The sequence below is a fragment of the Carica papaya genome, chromosome 7, assembly GCF_054855325.1.
Source record: "Carica papaya isolate Zhongbai chromosome 7, ASM5485532v1, whole genome shotgun sequence".
Lineage (NCBI taxonomy): Eukaryota > Viridiplantae > Streptophyta > Magnoliopsida > Brassicales > Caricaceae > Carica > Carica papaya.
The window spans coordinates 19,882,708-19,904,981 of record NC_142315.1 but is presented as its reverse complement, the minus strand read 5'-3'; the positions used below and the strand labels follow the sequence as shown (position 1 = coordinate 19,904,981).

Below are 22,274 nucleotides of genomic sequence, written 5' to 3'. Positions count from 1 at the left end.
TAACCAGTTCATTTCCAGGATTACATCAAAGTTTCTCGTATCAATCTCTATCGGGTCTACACTCAATTTTCTACATGATATGTTTATGATACAAGCTTTGTAAATAACATTCCCTAGTAGTATCATACTTCTAAGAATATATACAAATAACATAAAATCAAGTCTTATCGGTGATACATTTATGTTTTGTGTAAAGTGAATGAGACAAACAAACGAGAAGCACCAGTATCAATCAAAATATGTACAAGGTGATTACAGATAGTGTACGTACCATGTATCACGTCCGAGTTTCCTTCAGTATTCTGCTGAATTAGGTTATAAGCTCTGCCTTGGATAGAACGTCTGGTCTAATTTTGATTTCCCAAGCACTTTCTTGCGTAATGTTGGGTACTCCCACATATGCAACAAATATTATTGAGATGATAATAGGGTCGGTCCCCATGATCCTTGGTACAGTGCTGACAAGTCTTATCGCGTCATATTACTGAAGCCTGAGGAGGAGCCAGAGTCACTAACCTAGGCCTCTTGTTCTGTTGAACCTGTGTAGTGGGTGTTGGTCTGCAGTGTGAAACTGAGGATTTGGAATTCTCCACTGCCGGAGAAAAGATGTGAAGGTTCTTCCCCACTAGCTGTGTCTTGGCCAGAACGGTTGAGTAGGCACTAAGCTCAAATACGTACAGCTGCTGTCTAATCTCAGGGTAGAGGCCCCACTCGAACTTTCTTGCCTTCATGCCTTCATTCATTATGCTCTCAGGAGAATATCAGCCAAACTTGAGGAACCTTTTGCCATACTCCGACACAGTCATCTCACCCTGGACTAGGTGTGCAAACTCCATATCCATCAAATGTCGGAGGTGTTCTGGGAGGTATTTTTCATTGAAGGCCTTCAAAAACTGCTCTTAAGTGACTAAACCGGGCAAGGTGGCCTATTTGAGCTGCCACCAGCAGCTTGCCTCTCCCACAAACATGTAGGTGGCAAATAAAACCTTTTGTTCGAGAACCACCCCAACAGTCACGAAGGCCTTCTCTGTTTCAGCTAACCAATACTCGACCTCGGTGCACCTGTAAAGGTATATAGGTTTAGTCTTTTATATCTTTCAATGTAGTTTGGGTACATCATGGGTGGAACTGGGTCATGTGGAAGAGGAATTGGATTGTGCTGAGGAGGGACTGGGTGGCCCTGTGGTGGTACTGGATGATACGGTGGAGACATTAGGTTGTACTGTGGCGGTATTAGATGATGCAGTTGAGGCATCGAATTGTACTGTGATGATACCGGATGGTACAGTGGAGGAGAAGGGTTGTACCGGGATGGCTTTGGATCTTCCCACTATAAGGGTGACTCAAATTATGGCAGCGGGGGAGGGTTATACAACTCCTTTATTTCCTCTCGGGTCTACTAGGCAGAGATGAGTCTCTCCAGTATCTTAAAGAGTTGGTCAACATTCTCTCGAAGTGAGCCATCCTGGGCTGCTCGATTTAGTGGGGATCTTTCTCTCCTCATTTTTTGGTACCTACATTTCACAAAAAAATGTTGAGTGATAATTTGTATTTGGTGTTTTTAAGTTTTTGTGCAAGGAATAGTTTTGAGGAACATAGTTCTGATACTAACTGTAAAGGCTTGAAACTTAAAGGAAAATAAATTAATAAATTAAAAACGAAAGTGATTAATAGAGTTAGGGTTTACATTCCTTACACAATAATTTGAATGCTCAATAGGGCTACAAAAATGTATATTCTAAAAGATAAACGAAATTTAAAAAAATAAAATAAAAAACAAATAACTAAGCATCCTATGACAACCTTCACTAGCACTTGAAGGGAGTCTGGATAGTGAACTACTCACAACCCTCTTACTGATTGAGATTTGGATATTTTTTCCTTTTGATCTAAAAATAAGTAATACGAAAAACTGAATTGATAAAAAAATATCAGAAAAACAATTAATGAAGCCTTTGCTTTATTTAAATACATTTGAAACTTGAAGACATTTGTTTAATACTTACCATAATGACTTTTTCAAAGACAACTTATGAAGACCCATATCCATATCACTTTTCACTTTCACATATAAGAGAACGAGAAACAATAACTTTCCTTTTTTACCTGTTTACTGGTACCTTTGGGGGTCCATAGGGGTGTCCTTCGTAATCGTGAACTTAATATCTAATTTTATAATTGACTGACCGTCCTCATACCTCGTCCGATAATGGGCGTCAAACATTTCATGGCCTCAATACCTCGTCCAGTATGAGGGTGAATCATATCTCTGAAACTTTTTGGGTAAGAGATTTCACAGCCCCGTCCGATTGAGGTAACGTTCACGGTAGGGTTCCTTATGAACTGGGCTCGTTCCCCCTTTCTGTGGATAACCAGCAAGTCTTTTACATATAGATTTTCATCACCAAACAATCAAGAAACTCATACAAATATCTCATATCACATTCACATATCAATTAAACACATTCATACTAACGATATATATAACCAAAATAACTACATAACTTGATAAGACTATTTAAGTATAAATTAAGAACACGTACTATACGAAAATCAAGCAAGCAAGACAGTACAAAAAAATAAACAGGAAATCAAGACAATTCTGAACTAACCAGTTCCAGGTCTACTAGTAACCTGTAATTATTTTTAACATTTTTAATTTTTTATAAAAATACAAAATTAAATATTGTTAAGTCTCAATTTATCGTAACAAAGAATAGGGTGAAGGATCCTTATCTGGATCAATGTTTCGAGACGTTGAGCTGTCTACTACCCCTCCTAATGAGTACCAGGTTTCCTGATTTTTTATGTGAAATTCAAAATACTCGTCACATACCTAAAAATATCTCAAAAAATCTAAAATCAGTACTCAAAACTCATTACAGCCAATTTTGGAGTTCTGACACGACGTCGTCGTCGTGCTTTGGCATCAGCTCCGTCACTTATGGTTGTGGTTTGCCTCTGTCTGGCCGGTTTTGGCCGATTTTAGTCGTATCCTTGCAGAAAAATACGTTAGGGACCTTGGTTAGCTGAAAAATCACAAAAAAACTAAACTTACCAGCATGGAGGACCTCCAGGTGCAGTGGCTCCATCGATCCTCCTTCGCGACTAAGGTTCTTTCTTTGGCTACCTTGCACAGAAAAGGACGATGAACACAATGATCGAAAAATTATGTGAAACGGGAATCGAGAAATGGCTCATTGGAGAAATTTTAGGGTTTTAGGTGCAGCGATTCTGCCGAGGTTTTCGACTCACCCGCCATCCCTCTTGCTCCGATTTGGCTATAAGGGTACTCGAAATCGAATTCTGAGTGGGTAGGGGGAATTTTTATCTTTTTTGGTGGTTGATGGTGGCTCCGGTGCAACAGCAATTGGCGGTCGACCTCCTTCTCTGACCTCTGATTCTTCTTCTCCAGCGAGGGCTAACAATTAGGGTTTAGGTTCTCGTGTAATGAGAAGTATTTATGACCATCCTGCGTTGATCTGGACCATCCATCACGATCGATCTTATCCGTCCGATCGTATTTAAGAAGGAAACGAATCTGAACCATTCATCACGATTGATTTTGATCGTCCGATTGCACCTAAAGGGGAAACGAATTCGAGCCGTCCATGCGCGCAGGATCGATCCTGGGTCGTCCGATAACAAGGCACGCAAATTGCCAACGTGGCCTCTCTCGTGGCACTGATGTCAGCGCACCTTGCCATGCAGCACGCTCTGATTCGTCGAAACTGCTAATAAGGCGGTCATATGTGGCCGAACTTTCTTTATTTATACTTTAACCCCCTATTTCTAATTTTTCTTTCAAAAACATTCTAAAAATCTAAATTTTCACTATTTATTTTCAAAATTATTTTCAATCTCGTTCCTAATTCATTTTTCTTAAAATTTCACTTAAATATTAATAAAATAAATTAATCAATTATTTTAAATTAATAATTAAAAAATAAAATTTTTTTATCAGGTCGTTCTTCGGGCTCAGGTATTATATTAATTATCAGCAGAAATATAACATTTAATGAGTTTGCTTTATGAGACTGTTAGAAAAAAGACAGTAGTAAAATTAGATCGCAATTTCAGAGAATGAGTACCGTTAAAAGTTAATCCAATAATCAAGGGAATGAAGTTCAAGTTTTTAATTAAGAATGTGATGACGCACCTGATCAATAGTAACCACATAATATTGTAACAAGTAGGGAGAGAAAATAGATTAACCAACCATAAAGATATGAAAATTTAATTGTATATATCTTGTTAGTTGTAGGAACCAAGTAGTTCAAATGCCAATGAAGGTACTGAAAGTTGTGTAGAGGGAGTCTGCACTTGTGAATTCTGTAGATATGATGATTAAAGCAATTTCAATTAGTAAGTTTTGGCACTACCTAGACTTGATTGAAGGATCTAGTACTCAACAATACCCTTGTGAGGGCATTTTGGTAAGATAGTGTGTTGAGATGGTTACTTTGTTGACAAGACAGAATTTAAGATAAGGGAAAAAATTGTTGATGTGGCTTGATTATGAGGATGTCTTATCTATATTTAGAAAATATTTTATATATATCATATGAGATAATTTATGTTATTTTGAGGAATATTTTATATTTATCCTGAAAAATACTTTATATATATCTTTTAGTGTTTTGTATGAAGAAAACTCTCGCAGTTTCTCTATATAAGAGCTTATAACTCTATTAATGATGCATTCTCATTTAATTATAGTAAAAAAGTTTATTTTTAGTCTTATTTATAAATGTAGCTACACTTATCGAACCATGTTAAATTTTATATCTTTACTTATTCACACTCTACTTTTGTTGTGATTGTACACATAGCATGAATTAATTTTTCCAATGTGATTATTATTAAATATTTATTTGTTCAAAATAAAAATATTCGAATATAGTTTAATTTAATTATTATAACCCAAAAAAAATTAATATTTAACGGAATAAAATAAGATATTTAAAGTTGAAATAATACATTTCATATGAGTCAAGAAAATAAAAATAAAAACTTAAATTTAAAAAAAAAAAACAAAAACAAAACCAGTTTGGGAAAACCTTAAACAAAGATATTTTGTAGAACAAAAAGGAGCTTCCAAAAGCCGTATGAACATCCCCCCGCCCACAACACGACAATCCACTATTTCTAAACCTTTATGACAAACTTGTGCACACAAATTCAGCAATCTTTACTAACTATTAATAAATTCATTAATTACAAATTTTTTAAAATAATTAATTCGTATTTTGAACTGGTTATAATTATTTTAATTTAAAAAAATTAAATATTACTTTTGCTTAAAACTATAATAATTAACTAATATTAATTGAATTAAATATAGATTTCTAAATAAGTGTTATGAAAAACAGTTAGTTTATTTTTTAAATACAGGTTTCAGCTATGAATAATATAAACTTTTCTATGTTTACAATTTAAGGAAATCTATAAATAATTAATGAAAAGTAAGGAAATATATAATTTTGTGGAATTTTCTCTATCAAATTTCCATATTAATGCATTTAATATCTCAATATGATTTTTCCATCAGAAATGAATTTTAAACATTAAATATTATTTATTAATTCCCTCATATTAAATAAAATAAAATATTAATTACCAATTAAGTTAAAACAATAATTATTATACAGGTTTAATTGGTAATATCGATTTAGGGCGAATCCAGTTGTTCGTTTCTAATTTTGACTCCAATAGGCTCATTCCAGTTGTAAATTTTCATTGTTCACTATGAATCCGGATGTAAATTCCTCCCGAATTCGAAACAGTAACGACTTAAGTAGAGATTTTACCAGAGAAGAACAGGTGGAATCAACGATGGATTAGGAGAGATTCAAGGGATCAGAATCTCACACGGACTTGACTTTCATCCTCCGTAGCGTCCGTTTATATATCACCCTCTCCCCCCCTCTCACTTCGTTATCTTGATCTGCGTGCTAAAGAGATAGAGAGAGAAATAGCAGCAGAGAAACCCATCTCTGCAAATTGATTCAGAGAAGACTCTTGCGTCTTCTCTTCGGGTCAATTTACGATATTCAATTCTCTCTCCGTCAAATCTCCAGATCAGGTGCGTTTTCGTCGATTTTTTCTTTTCTGTTTCTTTTTGTATTTGTCGCACGAATGTCTTCGTTCCTGTTTTCTCATCTTCGAGTGCAACATCCCTTTCGATCAATTCTTTTTACAGTGGTGTAAATTAAACCTGCAGGTCGTCAAGATGGCTCTCACCATGAAACAGATGTCACTGCTTGTGGCCGCTTTTGGTGTATTGTCCTTCCTATTAGGGGTAATCGCAGAAAACAAGAAGGTATTTCAATTGCTAATATTATCTCTTACCTTACATTGTAATTGGCATATTATCTTCGTACGAAGGGTTTTATTTTCAACGTTGTTATCTTTCTTTCTTAATCCGTTCAACAGAATCATCTCCTCCGTCTTATATGTATATGTATCTACTTTAAATTGTTGTTATTTTTTATGATTGGTTCTCTGTTTAATTCTGTTTCTTGGATATTTACACAGCCTGCGTCTGGAACTCCCATTCCTTTAAAAGATTCGATTATATGCAAGTATCCAGGAGATCCAACCGTAGTCTTGGGGTATCTATCTGTGGTATTCCTGATCGCTGCCACTGTGGTTGGATATATATCTCTGTTTTACCCATACAAGGGAAAATCTGTTCCACAGTCTGTTCTGTTCCGGAGTACTAGTTTCACCATCTTCTTCAACATTGCACTGTAAGCAAACTTACCCAACTCTTCTTAAATTAGTGGCAATGAGAAAGAATGGCCATTGCTACACATCTTGTTAATTGGTATATGAGAAGCAGGTGCTTGTTAATTGGCTTGAATTGTTTGCTCTGACTTCTTTAATCACGTGGGATAATGTATTATTTATGCAAGGCGTCTGTTAGTTTATTACAATTCATAACCTAATATTTGATGATATGGGTTGCCATAGAGATTGTTAAGGCAGCCACGGCGGAATAGCTAATTTGAACACAGAGATATGATCACTATGAGGGATTATATTAGTAGTTTGAATCTCAATGTCAGGTGATATCATAATTTAGAAAGTATTGCCACAATTCCGTTAATAGCTTTATAAAAGAAGCAAAATGTTGATCAATTGTAATTAAACAAAACTTAAATGTTATCCCACATCATCTTTATGTGTTACAGAATAGTTGTGTGACAATTTATAGATTGCATATGGAGTAGCTATGATATGTATGTTTGGGATTTTTGTTCAAGAAGAAATCAACTAAAAAATGAATGATGCCGAAATTCTTGCTCTGGTTCTCTCTTACTCTTTCCTTGTAGGATAACTTCTGGATTGGCAGCATCACTGCTATTGTGGCCAACCATCACAGAGCAACTTCATCTGACTCGCAATGTTCACCGCAACCCCAATACCGATTGCCCCACAGCAAAAACTGGTCTTCTTGGTGGCGGCGCCTTTGTTTCTCTTGATTCAGCTCTCTTCTGGCTAGTCGCTTTGATGTTGGCTGACAATGCCCGAGAAGACCATTTCGATGAAGATTTACCCTCAACGCTCAAGACAACAGCCATATGATGATTTATTTTGACTAGGGCAAACCAAATGAAATGAAAAAAAAATCTCTTGTGTGTAACACATGTTATCTCTATGATTTTCAGTAAGGATTTTCTTATCCATGTTGATGTAATAGAAATTATTTTTCTGGCTTTTAATTGTCTGTTTCCTGGTATGTATAGCAGAAGCTTGTTTTCATTTTTGTGCATTTCTCTCTCTCAGGTCTCTATAATCTAGATCAAATATGCATTCTCACCCTCCAAGCATACATAAAAGCAAAAGCAAAAGCAAAAATGGGAGTTATTAGGAATCTGTTAAAACTTGTTTTTTGACAGTTTGTAGAAGATAACATACACTTTCTATTTCACTCAAGGATCCTCTCAGAAGAAAAGAAATTAAGTTTGTGAGAATAAACAGGTAGGTAACCAACCAACCTACTTCACAAAAAGATATTACCCAATCCTTCACAAAAAGAAAAAGATAAAAGCAGTTTACTTTTTTCGGAAGTGTAATTCTTATGGAAGAATCGATACCCTATGTATATTTAACAAGTACCATGTAATTAATATGAGAAAATGAAATTTCAAAAATTTGCTTACTAAAAAAGAGTGATGCTTCAAGTGAATATCAACAGAATACTAGTACATAATTTTTTTTTTTTTTTAATATCTTATTGCACCCACATAATATATAATTTCGAGGTAAGTTTTTATAATAAAATAAAAAACAATACAATTAATTTGTAAACAAAATTTATTCACAATAAAAAAAAAGAAATTCTAATTAAATTAGACAATAATTGTCATGTTTTAATCTCTTGGTGCTTTTATTTATAAATGATCCTAAAATTTTGTTAGAAAATCTCCCAAATAAATAAGGTGTAAAGAAAAGAATAAATGTTGTTTTTTGTATTTACAAAATTTAAATATATGGTTATTTATATATTATTATATTAAGTATAAACTTTTTTTTTTTTAAATGATTTTATTTAGTATGTATACTAAATTAACTAAATGCATGCAAAAGTAATTAGAACCGGTTAAAACTGATGGTATCAATTAATAGACTAAATGTCAATAAAAATTTATCTTAAATTAAAAATTAAAATTTTAAAAAGAAATAATGTTAAAAGAGATGCAAAAATTAAAAATTAAAAAAAAAATGAAAAGAAATATGACGTTATTTTTTAATTATAATAATAAAATTACCGTTAATTTGTTTTAAAATTGAATAAATATTTTTTATTAGTTATTGCAAATAGAAAAATAATTGACGTGATTTTTGTTTGTCCATTAACTTCTCGTCTATGAGAGATGATGATGGATGAGACGGCATTTCCTTACTGCCAACAGTCTTTTATTTACTCGTCATTTTTTATGGATGAGACGGCGTTTCCTCCCTCAAGTTTCAAGTGCGTGCCAGCGCGTGCATTTCTAAGAAAAATAGACTTCCCATCTTAGAAGCCTTCCATTCTCTGTCTCCCGACTCAAGACTCCAGAATACTCCTCCCCCCCCCCCCCCCGCCCCACGGACTTTGATTCCCTCTTCTCCCCCAAGCAGTCATCATCATCATCATCACTCCCACTCGTCTTTCTCTTCGATTTCAGCGATCATTCTGGGAGCTGCGATCTGAGAAAATACTGATTGGTTGCAGATTGTCTGATCCAACCATCTGCCAGATCTGACCGTCTCTTCATCATATCGCCCTGAGTGAGTCCACTTTTTCCTCGCTTCTTATCATGCATAATTTTCTTAAATGCTCTGTATTCATCTTTTCTTCTCCGTTCGATTCCTAGTTTCTACGTGTTATTTTCTCCACTGCGTTCGAGTTAATTGATTGGAGTAATATGTGGTTTTGTCTCTGATTGTCAGGAAGCAGAGGAAATGGCGGACGACAAAGGCATTGCAGAAGGCGACAAGAAGGAGTCTCCTCCTGCTGTTGTCAAAAAGAAGCAAAAAGGAATTATCTCTCGTATTTGGAGTGGAATTTTTAGACTACACGGTGATGATTTCGAGAAGAGACTTCAATATATATCCAGGGAAGAAGCTGCTGTTATCGCTCGGATGAAACGACGTTCCCAAACTTGGAGGAGGATGGCTAGGCATTTCATCATTTTCTCTGTCATTTTTGAGGTATTTCTCTCTCTCTCTCTCTCTCTCTCTCTTCATACGTACCTTTGCCCGTCTACGCACGCACATATATAATGTGGACTTTCTTACTAAATAGTTCAATCTAGTATGCTATGCATTTTTATATTCGTAAATGCAAGGATTTCATTAGACAAAGAAAATCCATGACCAGTCACAACTTTTCCCATAGTTTTTTAAGTTTCATTTTCTCCTTTTCTAGTTCCTTGTAACGAATATCAAATTTCAGGTTATTGCAGTTGGTTATGCCATCATGACAACAAGATCAGTCGACTTGAACTGGAAGATGAGGGCATTTCGAGTTCTGCCTATGTTTCTTTTGCCAGCTTTTTCTACCCTTGCTTATTCGGCATTCCTGAGCTTCACCAGGATGTGTAAGTTAAACTTTACGCCTTTCATACATTGGAAAGGACAATTGCTTGCAGCTGATAAACCTGCATATTTTCTACTGTACGAGTGCATAAAATTTTATTGATGGAAGTTTGCATCAAAATAGTTCAGTAAATAAAACCACCACTGATTTTCTGGAACAATGTGCTAAAGTAGCATCTTATCGGGTGCTTTCAGTCATGATCAGCAATTGTCTGCAAAGAAAACTCTAGTGAAGATTTGACATTAACAATGTAAAGAATATTTGACACTAACATTTTATTTCTGTTATAGAAGTCTTCTAGGCAATTTAATGCTACTGTTATTTGGATCTTCCTCAGGGCATTATAATCAGTGTTCTGTCCTCTAATGTCATTAATGTTTATTGTGATCCTAATATAATTGGTAAATCTGCCAACTGATGGTCTAACGTTCAATCACCATACACGTGACAGATGGCCCCCGCAATTTTCGTAGTATGCGCATTTGTGTCGACACTAGTGTCTCTGTTAGCAAATTGTATAACAATTTTCACATGTTAAGCCTTCAGTCATCTGGTGTTATGGTATATTATATATGATACTTCTGTTCGGCTTGATGTAACAATTTGTTGGTATCTTATCATATTGTCATATAGGTGACAATAGGGATCAGAAAACTCTGGAAAGGCTTCGGGCTGAAAGGCAGGCATTAATGTCATTAATGTTTATTGTGATCCTAATATAATTGGTAAATCTGCCAACTGATGGTCTAACGTTCAATCACCATACACGTGACAGATGGCCCCCGCAATTTTCGTAGTATGCGCATTTGTGTCGACACTAGTGTCTCTGTTAGCAAATTGTATAACAATTTTCACATGTTAAGCCTTCAGTCATCTGGTGTTATGGTATATTATATATGATACTTCTGTTCGGCTTGATGTAACAATTTGTTGGTATCTTATCATATTGTCATATAGGTGACAATAGGGATCAGAAAACTCTGGAAAGGCTTCGGGCTGAAAGGCAGGCAAAAATTGATGAACTTAAAGAGAAGACAAATTATTACACCACACAGCAGCTCATTCAGGTAAGAATGAGAAGGTTGCGACATTTTCTTAGTTTTTTCAAATGTCACACTGCATGTCTTCATTTAGATCTCTCTTTGAAATACTATTTGATTTTCTTGAATGGATTCAATTGGGTTGTTAATGCTACTTTTCTTTCTGGTAAGTTGAACCAGGTTTGGTACTGGATGAATTTGGATTGGTTTACTTGTTTAGGGGATTTGGGATAAACCTAGACATTATACTTTGGGTTACTTCAGTAACAAGTGAGGTCCTAAAGCATCTCACTTAGATTTGATCACGTCAAACAACCAAGGTATCAAGAGAAGTCTCATGATAATTTATTCACTTACTGTGTGTTTGAAAGATTATTTTCAGAGTTAAGGGGAGTAAAGTTGTGTAGAGTGTATAAATCTTGTTTGGGAGTTTTCTAAGAGAGTAAACGAGAGTAGAGGAGGGATCCTAATACTTCCTAACTGAGGAGGGATCCTAAAAATACTTCCTTACCCCTCTAAGCTCTCATTTATTTTGAGCCACCAAATTGGGGGTTTGGGAGGGCTGAGAGAGTTCCATCAACATTTTGTGAGTTAAATTTTTTAAATACCCATCTTATAAACAATATAATAACTACCTTATCAATAAATTATTTTTGTCTTATTAGTGAAAACTTTACTCTTATTTACTTTGTCCTGCCAAAGAAGGGGTTCAACTATGTCTTCACTCTATTACAATTTTGATTCTCACACAGTTTCATTAAATTTTACTGTACCTTCTTTATACTTTTAAAACCTCTATATTATTCTTCTCTGGTAAAAACTTCCAAACACACTACAGTAAGTTATTTTAAAAGTGAAATTACAGAGGTGATTGTTATGCGTACATATAAAATCCTAATATAACTAGAATTATGGAATTCTAACAGAAAACTTATAAAAGAATTTAAAGTACATAGAATCCTAGTACCACTAAAGTTATAATCATAGACTCCTAAACAAGGCAATGGTTCTAGATGAAAGGAATATTGTTTCTAATCTATTTAAAAATCTAGGGAAATTCATTCTGCACCATCCTTTCTGGTTAGTGAAAACTCTACTACTAGCTTTTAAGTATTGAATAATCGAGAAAATCGATGAAATGTCCAGAAAGAATTTTGGCAAAATTCACAATTTTGCATCCTTCTTAGAATAAAAAACAAATGAAACACACAATGGTTATGCATGTGAAACTCTTAAGTAGGAAGGAATCACATATTGAGAAATCCACGCAAGATATTTGAGTTGAATCTTTATAGACTATGTTTTTGCCTTAGATTCGACCCTTACGTTGAACTTCTATAGAATCCTCTTTAGGGGAAAGACGAGAGCAATTGGAACACATGGTGCTTCTCTTGTTAATGTCAATATTATTAAGAAAAAAATACGAGTGTATTACATAAATATTGCTACATGACTTCAACTTCAAATATTTGCTTGTTGAGATATTTTTCTAACATAAAATTTATTCTTTATTTAATGCAGTATGTGGTACTTAAAACAGCTGTACCCTTTAAATATACAGCTCTAAAATTTTCAGAAAACAAAGTTTAATTTAACATGTAATGAGATTACATATTTATACCTTTAGCTAATCTATGAACGATTTGTAACTATAATTATGATAAGACTGATAACATGTAAACTTATGGCATATGTTTATGCAAAGGGGTGGGGTGTGTCAATAGGTTCCTATTGGAGGAGAAAATTTCAAAGGACAACTGTTGATGGGATATTTAAGTATTTCAACTGTTTTTGAATTATGTATATCATGGATTTGCATTTCCTCTATTTCACTTAAAAAGTTTCATGTAGAAATAAATGTTTTTGTTTTTTCTGTAAAAAGAATACAAAAGTGTTAGTTATTTTGTTAATCTCACCTTATAAAGAGGTAATGAAATAAAATTGTCGTGTATTTTATCAACTCTTAAAATAAACCAATTTTTGTTGCATTTTTTAGGACCTGCATTTTTTCAAATGTACCAAATTAGTATGCAAAAAGATGGTCACTTTTGTGATAAATTGCTCTGAGGCTCAAGTCCAGCATGCTTCATTCAGAGGTTATAATTAAATCATTGTTTATTTCATAACTAAATTGAGCTAATTAAATCATCTTAACGACAGATATGGAGGGTGCAAAACTCAATTTTTTAAATTTAGAGTGATAATAAAGTCATAATTTTAGATATTTAAAAGTGTTAGATCTTAAAACAATTGAAACTATAGATCATAGTTTGATACACTAATAGAGGTAAACATCATTTTTCCGTAATGTACCCACGTATGAACACTATTTTTTTATCTTTTAAAAGGACAATTTTTATCAAATTTATAATTTTCCTGGAGCTTATAAAACTTAAATGAAAGTACCCTTCAATAAATACATTTGAACTTATTTTTTGAGAGCTTTTAATCTGAAAAAAGCCATTAAAACCCTAGTTGTAAGAGTTACTCTCTTTGTAGTGAAAGGAATCAACTTCTTAGATGAATGTAACATTGCCAAACCTTGAAAAGATTTTTGATGTTCTCTCTCTCTCTCTCTCTCTCTGTGTATGTGTGTGTGTGCGCGCATGCGTGTGTGTGTGTGTGTGCGCGCGTGCGTGTGTGTGTGTGTGTGCGCGTGCGTGCGCGCGCGCGTGCGTGCGTGTGCATGTGTGTTGTGTGTCCCGTGTGTGTCTGTGTGCTTGTGTGTCCCATGTGTGTCTGTGTCCCTCCCCACTCTCCCTCTCTCAATTTACTATGTGATTGTGTTAGATCATCTATACATGACAAACATAAGAAATAAGCTACTAGCCAGACCTCAGTTTTGTTAGATGAGGTTCTTGGATTATTAATGAGGTTGAGCCATTGCAAAACAGAATAAGGCTAGCAAGAAGCCTTAGACATCCAAACACAGTTGGATTATCGGAAAACCTGATAACGTGTCTATTTGAGGGATTTTTTTTTAACTATATGTGCTTGATTCCTGCTTAATTGCAATTGTTGAACTGCATATTAAACTTAAATATAACCTGTTGACCGCAGAGATATGATCCTGACCCGGCAGCAAAAGCAGCTGCTGCAACTGTCCTGGCATCAAAGTTAGGTGCAGATTCAGGATTGAAAGTGTTTGTGGGAGATGAATCTCAGCTTAATGTCCCAGCAGGAAAGAGCAACGATGTTGAGGTTATGCAATCTGGTGGGCTACGAAAGCGAAAGCAACCACACACAAGATCCAGCAGCACTGCAAGTACTCCACCACATCATCCTGATGAAGAAACACATTCTGGGGCCATTGAGGGTCAGACTCCAGGGCATAATCAGTTGGTTGTTGTCAATCATCACCATGATCAGGGATCTACTACACATGATGGGAGCTGGATCTCACGGATTGCTGCACTACTGGTTGGTGAGGATCCAACACAGTCTTATGCTCTTATTTGTGGCAACTGCCATATGCACAATGGTAAGTGGAGTATGATCCATATAAGGGAGGTTTTTCATCAGTTTTAAGTGCCAAATCAATTCTGTTTTTAATTAACCTACCGATACCATTGCAATAGAAGCGATGTGGGTAAGGTGGGTCCCTTGTGGAATTGTTGTCAGGTTCAATTACAAATCTTACAAAATTGGTAGTGTACATACTCTTGTTATGTGAACTGCAAGATATTTCAATTACTGCCTGACGGGAAAAGAAAAAAGATCACTTTTCTCTTGCTAATTTTGTATAATATGGCAGCAAGGAGGGCAGAACCTTAGAACATCTTCTTTTCATGCAGGACTTGCCAGGAAGGAAGATTTTCCATATGTTACTTACTATTGCCCACACTGTCATGCATTGAATAGGCCAAAGCAAATGGAAGGTGTTTCTGGTTCTCCTTCCCCTGATACAAGGTCTTTGAAAGCAGGGGGAAGCGGGGATGCAATTAACAACCTCAGCGGGTCTGTCAGTGATAGTGTACTTACAAGTAACAGCCCTGTTATGGCTGGTTCAGAGATTGAGGAAGTAACTGAAAAGGAAACAGTGGAGAATTTGGTTGACTGAGGAGACTATTGTGGGCATATGATGTTGGAGTGAATCTAGGATCTGTCTTATCTCTTTGGTGAGTATGGACAGCCTCAGTTGATGTGTTTGTGATTATAGGAAACCATTAGATATCTTGCTGAAGAAAATCTTTTGTTCTTTTATATGATCATATACATAGGTTTTGTGGCATGCTTAAAAATATTGAAGGCGTTTTTCCATTTTGTTTCCTAGGCTAGTTTTTGTTGCTAGTATCCTATTAGTGAAGTGTAATGCATATAAATGCTATTGGAACTTTGGGAGCGGGTGGGATCATCTTCCTCTTTCTAAGTCCCATGTGCATCTCCGCCCAATGAAAAGAGGAAGAGAAGCACTGAGCAGTAGCCTCTTATATGCCATCTTGTGGTTAGAGTATGGAACAAGAAGAGGAACAAAATGGTTCTTTTCTTTTTTCCTTTTTTGGTCATTCTGATGCATACATGTCTTGCCGGGACAAAAGTTTTGTTATTTGTGATTATATTTATAGCTAAACTAACTTTGTACGATTGTGATGATGGAAGAAATGCTTCTTTCCACCTGTTATCTTCCCAGTTTTTGGTTGCTAATTTTGTGCTTGATTTCTCAATTGTTGAGTGAAGCGGCCTGGCACCTGCATTAAGAATTCCAAATTCTGAAGTAGATGATATAACATTCTTGAATCTTGTCCTGAATAAGGGAAAATATAAAGCACATTTCTGAGACAATATACATAAGCAAATTGGTCTTAATATTCGACTCATATAAACGTGCGTCCATACATGCATGCATTTTAAATATGTATGCGGTAATGATGTAACGCGTGATGACTGATATCTGAATCCAAAAATCAACAGGAGGAGTGAAAAGAGTGGGGAACAGTATTGTTCCAACAGAACAAGACAAGTCTTCGAGGGAAAATTTAAAAACTTCAGTATGGGACAGATTGAAAACTCTTATTTTAGGTTTCTCGTTTAGTCTAAATACATTTATTTATAAAATATGAGTTTGGTATACGTTTGTTGAATGACAAAAAATAAGGGGAAAGTATAATTTAATAGATTAAAGTTCAGGCATAGTAATTTAAAAACAGTTGCTGAAGACAAATTTATGTAAATTTGTATCCCAAGTTTGAATCATAAAATTGTGGAATTTCGAAGGATGGTTTCATTTTTCGTCCGTTAAGAAAAATTTATAATTCCGTTTCCAGATTTACATAGATTTATTTCCTTTTCTTTATGAAAATATGTGTGTATTTAGATACAGACTGGTGGGTTCTTGCACCAAAAATAAAACAATTTCTTAGAAATTGACTTTCTATTCATATCAACAAAAAATTTATTTTTACCATAACTTCTAAAAATTTGTTTTTAACCACCTGTGCTTTTTAGTGTATGCCCATATAGAATTGAGAAAAAACAAATACATAAGATATATATTTTTACCAGAGCCAGTCGTGATGAACTATTGATAAAGGATGAAATAGTACAAAAAATTACACTGAAGAGCTGGAGAAAAAAACATAAAAGGGTAAGGGAATTGAAGCATGAATTAAGCATCTACTAGGATGCAAGATATGGAGATCAGTCCACTGGCAAGTCATCATCCGACGTGTCGATCTGCAGAGGTCCCTTGAAGCCACCTTTCTTATCACCAAGAAGCTCACGGGCGGCCTTTTCAAGAAATTCTTGAGCAGCACTTACAACACTTTGTCTGTCAGACGATTGGTATTTTCTCCTCTTTTGACCACCACTCTCTGGATTCTTATTCCTCAATCGCTCTCCTTTACTGATATCCCTCATACTTTGCCTCTGCTCTGCAAATATATAACCACAAATTTGAATTGAATAAACATGAAGAAGGAAAACTTGTAGAGAAGAGGTAACTATCTACCTGAAGTAAGGTCAGGCAAGGAATGCTCAATGAAACGGGTTGCCGCCTGATAGTTTAAGGTAGTAGATGGCCTTAATGGTGCTTCAAAATACAATTGCAAACTAAGCATAATCAGTAATTGTAGAAAAAATGTAGATACCAAAGTACAACTGCAAACAAATCATAATCACTAATTGTAGAAAAAAATGCAGATCCCGCCAATCAAATTCATCACCTTAACAACGCAAATGCAAGATAGATCCCTAAATATAGCTTACTTTGAAACAATTGGGAGAATGTCAAAGCAAGTTTTGGGTTTAAAATAGTTCAATAAAGTGATACATTCATTTGTGACACATTTTATATGGCCAAGCCTCTAATAAGTTGAAGTTGACAAACATTAGATATGCTGAATCAATGAAGACTACGGGAAGGAAAAAATTGTACCTTTACTCCAGTTTATGAATCGTTCAAGTTTGTCTTGATACAAGCTTATTCTCTCCTATATGCACAAGCAGCAAAAGATGCTAAATTCGTCAATGATATTTACCCAATTAATCCTACGTACTATAGGATACTAACAAAATATTCCTAAAAAGATAATATATGCTAGCTTCTTCATATTCTTTTCTAGAAAAAACAAAAATATCCCATTCATAGTAACTTACATGGGCAAACAGAAAATATATGACACACTTCAAATGAAAAACAAGCTTCGAAGACAGATCATATAGAACCAAGATACTAAAATATTATCAACTAACAGTTGATTTTCAACCTTTCTATTCTCTTGACATTTTAGATTCTTTATCTCCACATAATAACATCTTCACACTTTTTCTTAATCAATCAACACTGACCTCTTTCTAAATCATATCTATTAATATTTCAGGTCTTTTATTTCTTAAAAATTCCAGAGCTATAGCAAATTATAAGAGGGTACAACCATAAAATTTCCAGCAGAACAGATGACAGCATAGAAGGATTGTTGGACCTACAAATATGACCCATCATTTCAAATGTTTGACAAAAAATATAGAAACAAAAATTGAAGTGTGTGCAATGACATGTAACGGAGCCTTCAAACTCAACAGTGCTCTTAGGTCTCCTAATATATTTTTTATTTTAAGTGCTTGAGCAGCATTAAATAAGAGAAAAATTTTGCATATTGGTAAAATATTTCAACATTAAGCAGATGAAGATTAGGCTATCTAAACAATTCATACAAAATACATTTGCATACTTCTAAAATAAGGATCTTTTCCAAGCTATCAAAGTGATGTTTGTATCAATTTTTTGGTAAATCTTTTTTTAATATACCTACTTATTAAGAAATGAAAAACACTAGATACTAAAACGAATATTTCAAAGTTCAAACTTAACGGAACCATCGAATCCGAAGCAGTCATTTCAGCTAAGAATATCATAGTAATCAACTTAAAAAATTGTCAAAGTTGAAAATTAAAAAACAAGAAACATAGAAATCATAAGACATACTAGCTCAGATTTTACAGGGTGGTCATCTGGAAGAACTCCCGTACATCTCAACCTCACTGCCAAAATGAAGCCACAAATTCAAGTAAATCGAGATTTCAGGTCACATGTCCAAATCTTGGGTTACTAGATTGAGAGGAAGAGAGTAATACAAGTGAAGAGAGTAGAACTTGCTTTCGCGAGCAAGAACAGAGACTGAGCCCGTTGTAGTGGCGGCATTTCGGCGAGAACTTGAGGGTCTAGTAGAGACAAAAATTCAGACAATTGGGTCCGCACTTCTTCTATCTTGGCTGAAGTTCCCTTCACAGAATCCATTACCGATTCCGGTATTATTGAGCTTTCTCGTCCCCTTCGCGCCATCTTTCGTTCTCCGAATCTCTCTTTCACGCTCCGTTAAGGGAAAAATAGCGAGCAAAGTGAATGAAACTGAAATATAATGAAAAATTATTGGAAGGGGAAATGTAGACAGCTCCACATCTAGGGTTTATTGGGGGCAGGCAATTAGGTATAATCCGGTTCATGTTAAAAAATGAACATTAAAATATATTGTCAGATAAAAATAATAATAATAATTAGTACGGTAGATTAAAGATATTTATTTTTTAAAAATGTTGTTAATGTAATAGCCAAGTAGCCTCCACATAATCGCTATATAACAATTATTTATTATTTTTATTTATTTATTTCTGATTCTTCTTATCTAGAAATATTCATAAATTAAATATAAATTTATAAAAAATTAACAATAAAATATAAAACCAGGAGAAAAAAATCCTTAGCCACAATGTCTATTCAATGCTTTTCAACCCCAATTTTAGTACTATTACTCAATTTATTAGTACTTGAAAATACAATAGGCAAAAAGAGTATATCAATAATTATAGAATTAGTCGTGTGGCTGTAATAATATTTTTAAAATTTGATATCCACGTGAATGTAATACTGTAGGAATTTTATAAAATTAGATTTAAATTTAAATTACTATGTTCATATTAAATGAAATATATTAGATCTAAAATAACAACGTACCTAAATCTATAACGAAAGAAATATGTACATTATATAATAGATCTTCCAAATCAATACATGCTCATTTGGAGTTTTTGCACTTTATCTTTTTTAATGATGGCATGACAAAATAAGAAAAATTATAAGTATAATTTGGAGATCATAATTACCTATTTATTTTATATGTTTTTATTATTTATAATTTGACCTATTATAAAATCAGAAATAATTTTTTTTATCTCTGCACATAAAAAGTTTCACATTTTATTTTATGCATTAAAATTCAATATCTATTTAATTTTAATATATCATTTTTAAACGGACCCAATTAAATTAATAGTCATTTATACTCAATAAACCTACATATAAACTCACACAGTTGATTAAAATCTAACAATCTCTCACTTAGGTTAGATGTGTCACCTTGTAACTGTGCATTAATAACTTTATAAGTACTCATAAATTTGTTATCAATACCTAAATGCATTCCTAAATAATTTGGCCCATCAATCATATTCAACATATGATCAAAGCGATTTTCGCTATAACTGTCATAATTAAACCCATTAACAGTCACGTATATCACTATAACTAAATGATATGAATCAAATATGGATGTGCAACATAAAAATTATATGCTATGTAATTCGAGCATGCCTATTTCCAACTAGTCCTACCTTAAATCTTAGTGAGATCAACTTAAAGTAAATTCGGAGATAAAATATAAACAAATCAATATAACTAAAATTAATTACCAAACACATAAATCATATTTAAAATACAAAACTCAAGATATGTCTATATTATATAAGTAATTATAGTACAAAACTCTCACTAAAACTATACATCATTAAGAGACACAACACTCATATTAGTAGTGTATTTATAAAAGATCTTAGGTGCTAATTCCTTAATGAGCCGATTCGCAACTATGAAGGTCTTCCTGATATGTTCTATTGATATCTGTTTACTCTGAACTCTTTCTTTAACAACCAGAAACTTGATATCTATATGTTTTGACTTTGTCAAGCTCTTATTATTATTGGAATACATGACTGTGGACTTATTGTCACAAAATAACTTGAGTGGTCTTTCAATGCCATCTATAATGTATAACTCAATGACAAAATTTTGCAGTCATATTTCATGATTAAACACCTGATAACATGTTATAAACTTTGTTGTCATGGGGGAAGAGACTATGAGTGTTTACTTAACAATCTTTCATGAGATAGCTCCCCTATCAAACAAGTAAATATAGACTGATGTAGATCTTCTGTTGTCTTAGCATCTAGTAAAATCAGAATTAGAATAACCAATAATCTCCAATTGATCTAATATCCTGTATGTGAGCATGTAGTCTTTCGTTCTCTGTAAATGTTGCATGACACGCTTATCTGCTTTCCAATGATTTATTCTTAAATTGCTCAAATATCTCCCTAACATCCTAATAAAGGACACAATATCTAAATGCTTATAAAACTAAGTATATATAAGACTTACTACATCTGAAGCATAAAGAATCTTTGAAATTTCTCTAGTCTCATCGTCATTCTTAGGGCATTAATTGAGAGTAAATTTATCTCTCTTAGACACATGGATGTCACATGGTTTATAATTCTGTATGTCAAATCTACTAAGAGCTTTTTTGATATACCTCTTTTATAATAATCCAAGAAAATCCCCAGAACAATTCTGATATAACTAGATTCCTAATACAAAAAAGACATCCCTATGATCTTTTATTTCAAATTTATTTGTTAAAAATCTCATGATTTCATGCAATAAACCTATATCATTACTGGCAAGCAATATGTCATCGACATATAAAATCAAAAAAATATGTTTACTCCCACTGAACTTACGGTATACATAATCATCTACTATATTCATCTCAAAACCAAACGAGATAATAAATTGATGGAATTTGTGGTACTATTGATAAGAAACCTACTGTCCATAAATGGATTTCTTAATTTGTAAACAAATTGTTTCACATCGTTCAATACAAATTTTTTTGGTTACATCATAAAAATTGTCTCTCAATGTCTCCATTGAGAAACGAAGACTTAATATTTATATGATATAACTCAAGATCAAAATGTGCTACTAAAACTATTATATTCCTGAAAGTGTTTTTTGATGAAACCGGTGAGAAAGTTTCTTTATAATCGATATCTTTTTTCTTGTGTGAAGTCCTTAGCAATAAGACATACCTTGTACCTCTCCACACCGCCTTTTGAATCCCTTTTAGTTTTAAATATCCATTTATAATCAATAGGTTTCGCACTTTCGGGTAATGGAAAAAAATCTCATACATCATTGTCCTTCATGAACTTAATCTCTTAATTCATGGCATTAATATACTTTTGAGAGTTAAAACTTTTCATAGCTTAACGGAAGTTGATTGGATCATCTTCCACCATTTCAATGTCAGTCTCATGTTCTTAAAAAAATACAATATAAATCATCTAGAAGTATACTTCTCATCTCTTTAGTGGATCTTCTTAATAGTATTAGTTATTGAGGTTCTAGAGCTTATTCTTCTTGAACAACTTCTTGCGCATGGACGGAATGTACAATGATATTATCTAAATATGGAATTACTTCTTGAGCAATGTCAGGTATAAAAGTTTGATCCTGATCATTGTCAATAGTAGTTGAAGAAATATCAATATATCAATCTTTAAAGACAAGGTTCTAGACTCTCTCTTCT

At 33.8% G+C, this 22,274-nt stretch overlaps 3 protein-coding genes across 3 annotated transcripts; 2 read left to right on the top strand and 1 right to left on the bottom strand.

Annotated features, from left to right (window-relative positions):
* Positions 1-5,814: 5,814 nt before the first annotated feature.
* Positions 5,815-7,767, top strand: LOC110808241 (keratin-associated protein (DUF1218)). Its single transcript, XM_022033664.2, has 4 exons — positions 5,815-6,085; positions 6,224-6,322; positions 6,538-6,752; positions 7,338-7,767. The coding sequence occupies exons 2-4, from the start codon at positions 6,233-6,235 to the stop codon at positions 7,588-7,590; spliced, it is 558 nt and encodes a 185-aa protein (XP_021889356.2). The 5' UTR covers positions 5,815-6,085; positions 6,224-6,232; the 3' UTR covers positions 7,591-7,767.
* Positions 7,768-8,975: 1,208 nt separating this feature from the next.
* Positions 8,976-15,751, top strand: LOC110808240 (integral membrane metal-binding family protein (DUF2296)). Its single transcript, XM_022033662.2, has 6 exons — positions 8,976-9,279; positions 9,442-9,702; positions 9,947-10,091; positions 11,048-11,157; positions 14,191-14,611; positions 14,925-15,751. The coding sequence occupies exons 2-6, from the start codon at positions 9,454-9,456 to the stop codon at positions 15,188-15,190; spliced, it is 1,191 nt and encodes a 396-aa protein (XP_021889354.1). The 5' UTR covers positions 8,976-9,279; positions 9,442-9,453; the 3' UTR covers positions 15,191-15,751.
* An 841-nt stretch (positions 15,752-16,592) lies between these two features.
* On the bottom strand, positions 16,593-19,070 carry LOC110808229 (Sas10/Utp3/C1D family). Its single transcript, XM_022033641.2, has 5 exons — positions 18,703-19,070; positions 18,554-18,609; positions 17,504-17,558; positions 17,078-17,158; positions 16,593-17,000 (listed from the first exon to the last, which is right to left on the bottom strand). Exons 1-5 carry the CDS (start codon positions 18,908-18,910, stop codon positions 16,768-16,770), a joined length of 633 nt encoding a protein of 210 aa, XP_021889333.1. The 5' UTR covers positions 18,911-19,070; the 3' UTR covers positions 16,593-16,767.
* Between the last annotated feature and the right edge of the window lie 3,204 nt (positions 19,071-22,274).

Coding starts and splice junctions, on each gene's coding strand:
- LOC110808240 (XM_022033662.2), top strand. CDS start 9,454: ATGGCGGACGACAAAGGCATTGCAGAAGGCGACAAGAAGGAGTCTCCT. Junction 9,703..9,946: donor TTTTCTCTGTCATTTTTGAG/GTATTTCTCTCT, acceptor ATCAAATTTCAG/GTTATTGCAGTTGGTTATGC. Junction 14,612..14,924: donor CAACTGCCATATGCACAATG/GTAAGTGGAGTA, acceptor CTTTTCATGCAG/GACTTGCCAGGAAGGAAGAT.
- LOC110808241 (XM_022033664.2), top strand. CDS start 6,233: ATGGCTCTCACCATGAAACAGATGTCACTGCTTGTGGCCGCTTTTGGT. Junction 6,323..6,537: donor TAATCGCAGAAAACAAGAAG/GTATTTCAATTG, acceptor ATATTTACACAG/CCTGCGTCTGGAACTCCCAT. Junction 6,753..7,337: donor ATCTTCTTCAACATTGCACT/GTAAGCAAACTT, acceptor CTTTCCTTGTAG/GATAACTTCTGGATTGGCAG.
- LOC110808229 (XM_022033641.2), bottom strand. CDS start 18,910: ATGGCGCGAAGGGGACGAGAAAGCTCAATAATACCGGAATCGGTAATG. Junction 17,559..18,553: donor ACCCTGTAAAATCTGAGCTA/GTATGTCTTATG, acceptor TTGTGCATATAG/GAGAGAATAAGCTTGTATCA. Junction 17,159..17,503: donor ATTCATAAACTGGAGTAAAG/GTACAATTTTTT, acceptor TGTATTTTGAAG/CACCATTAAGGCCATCTACT.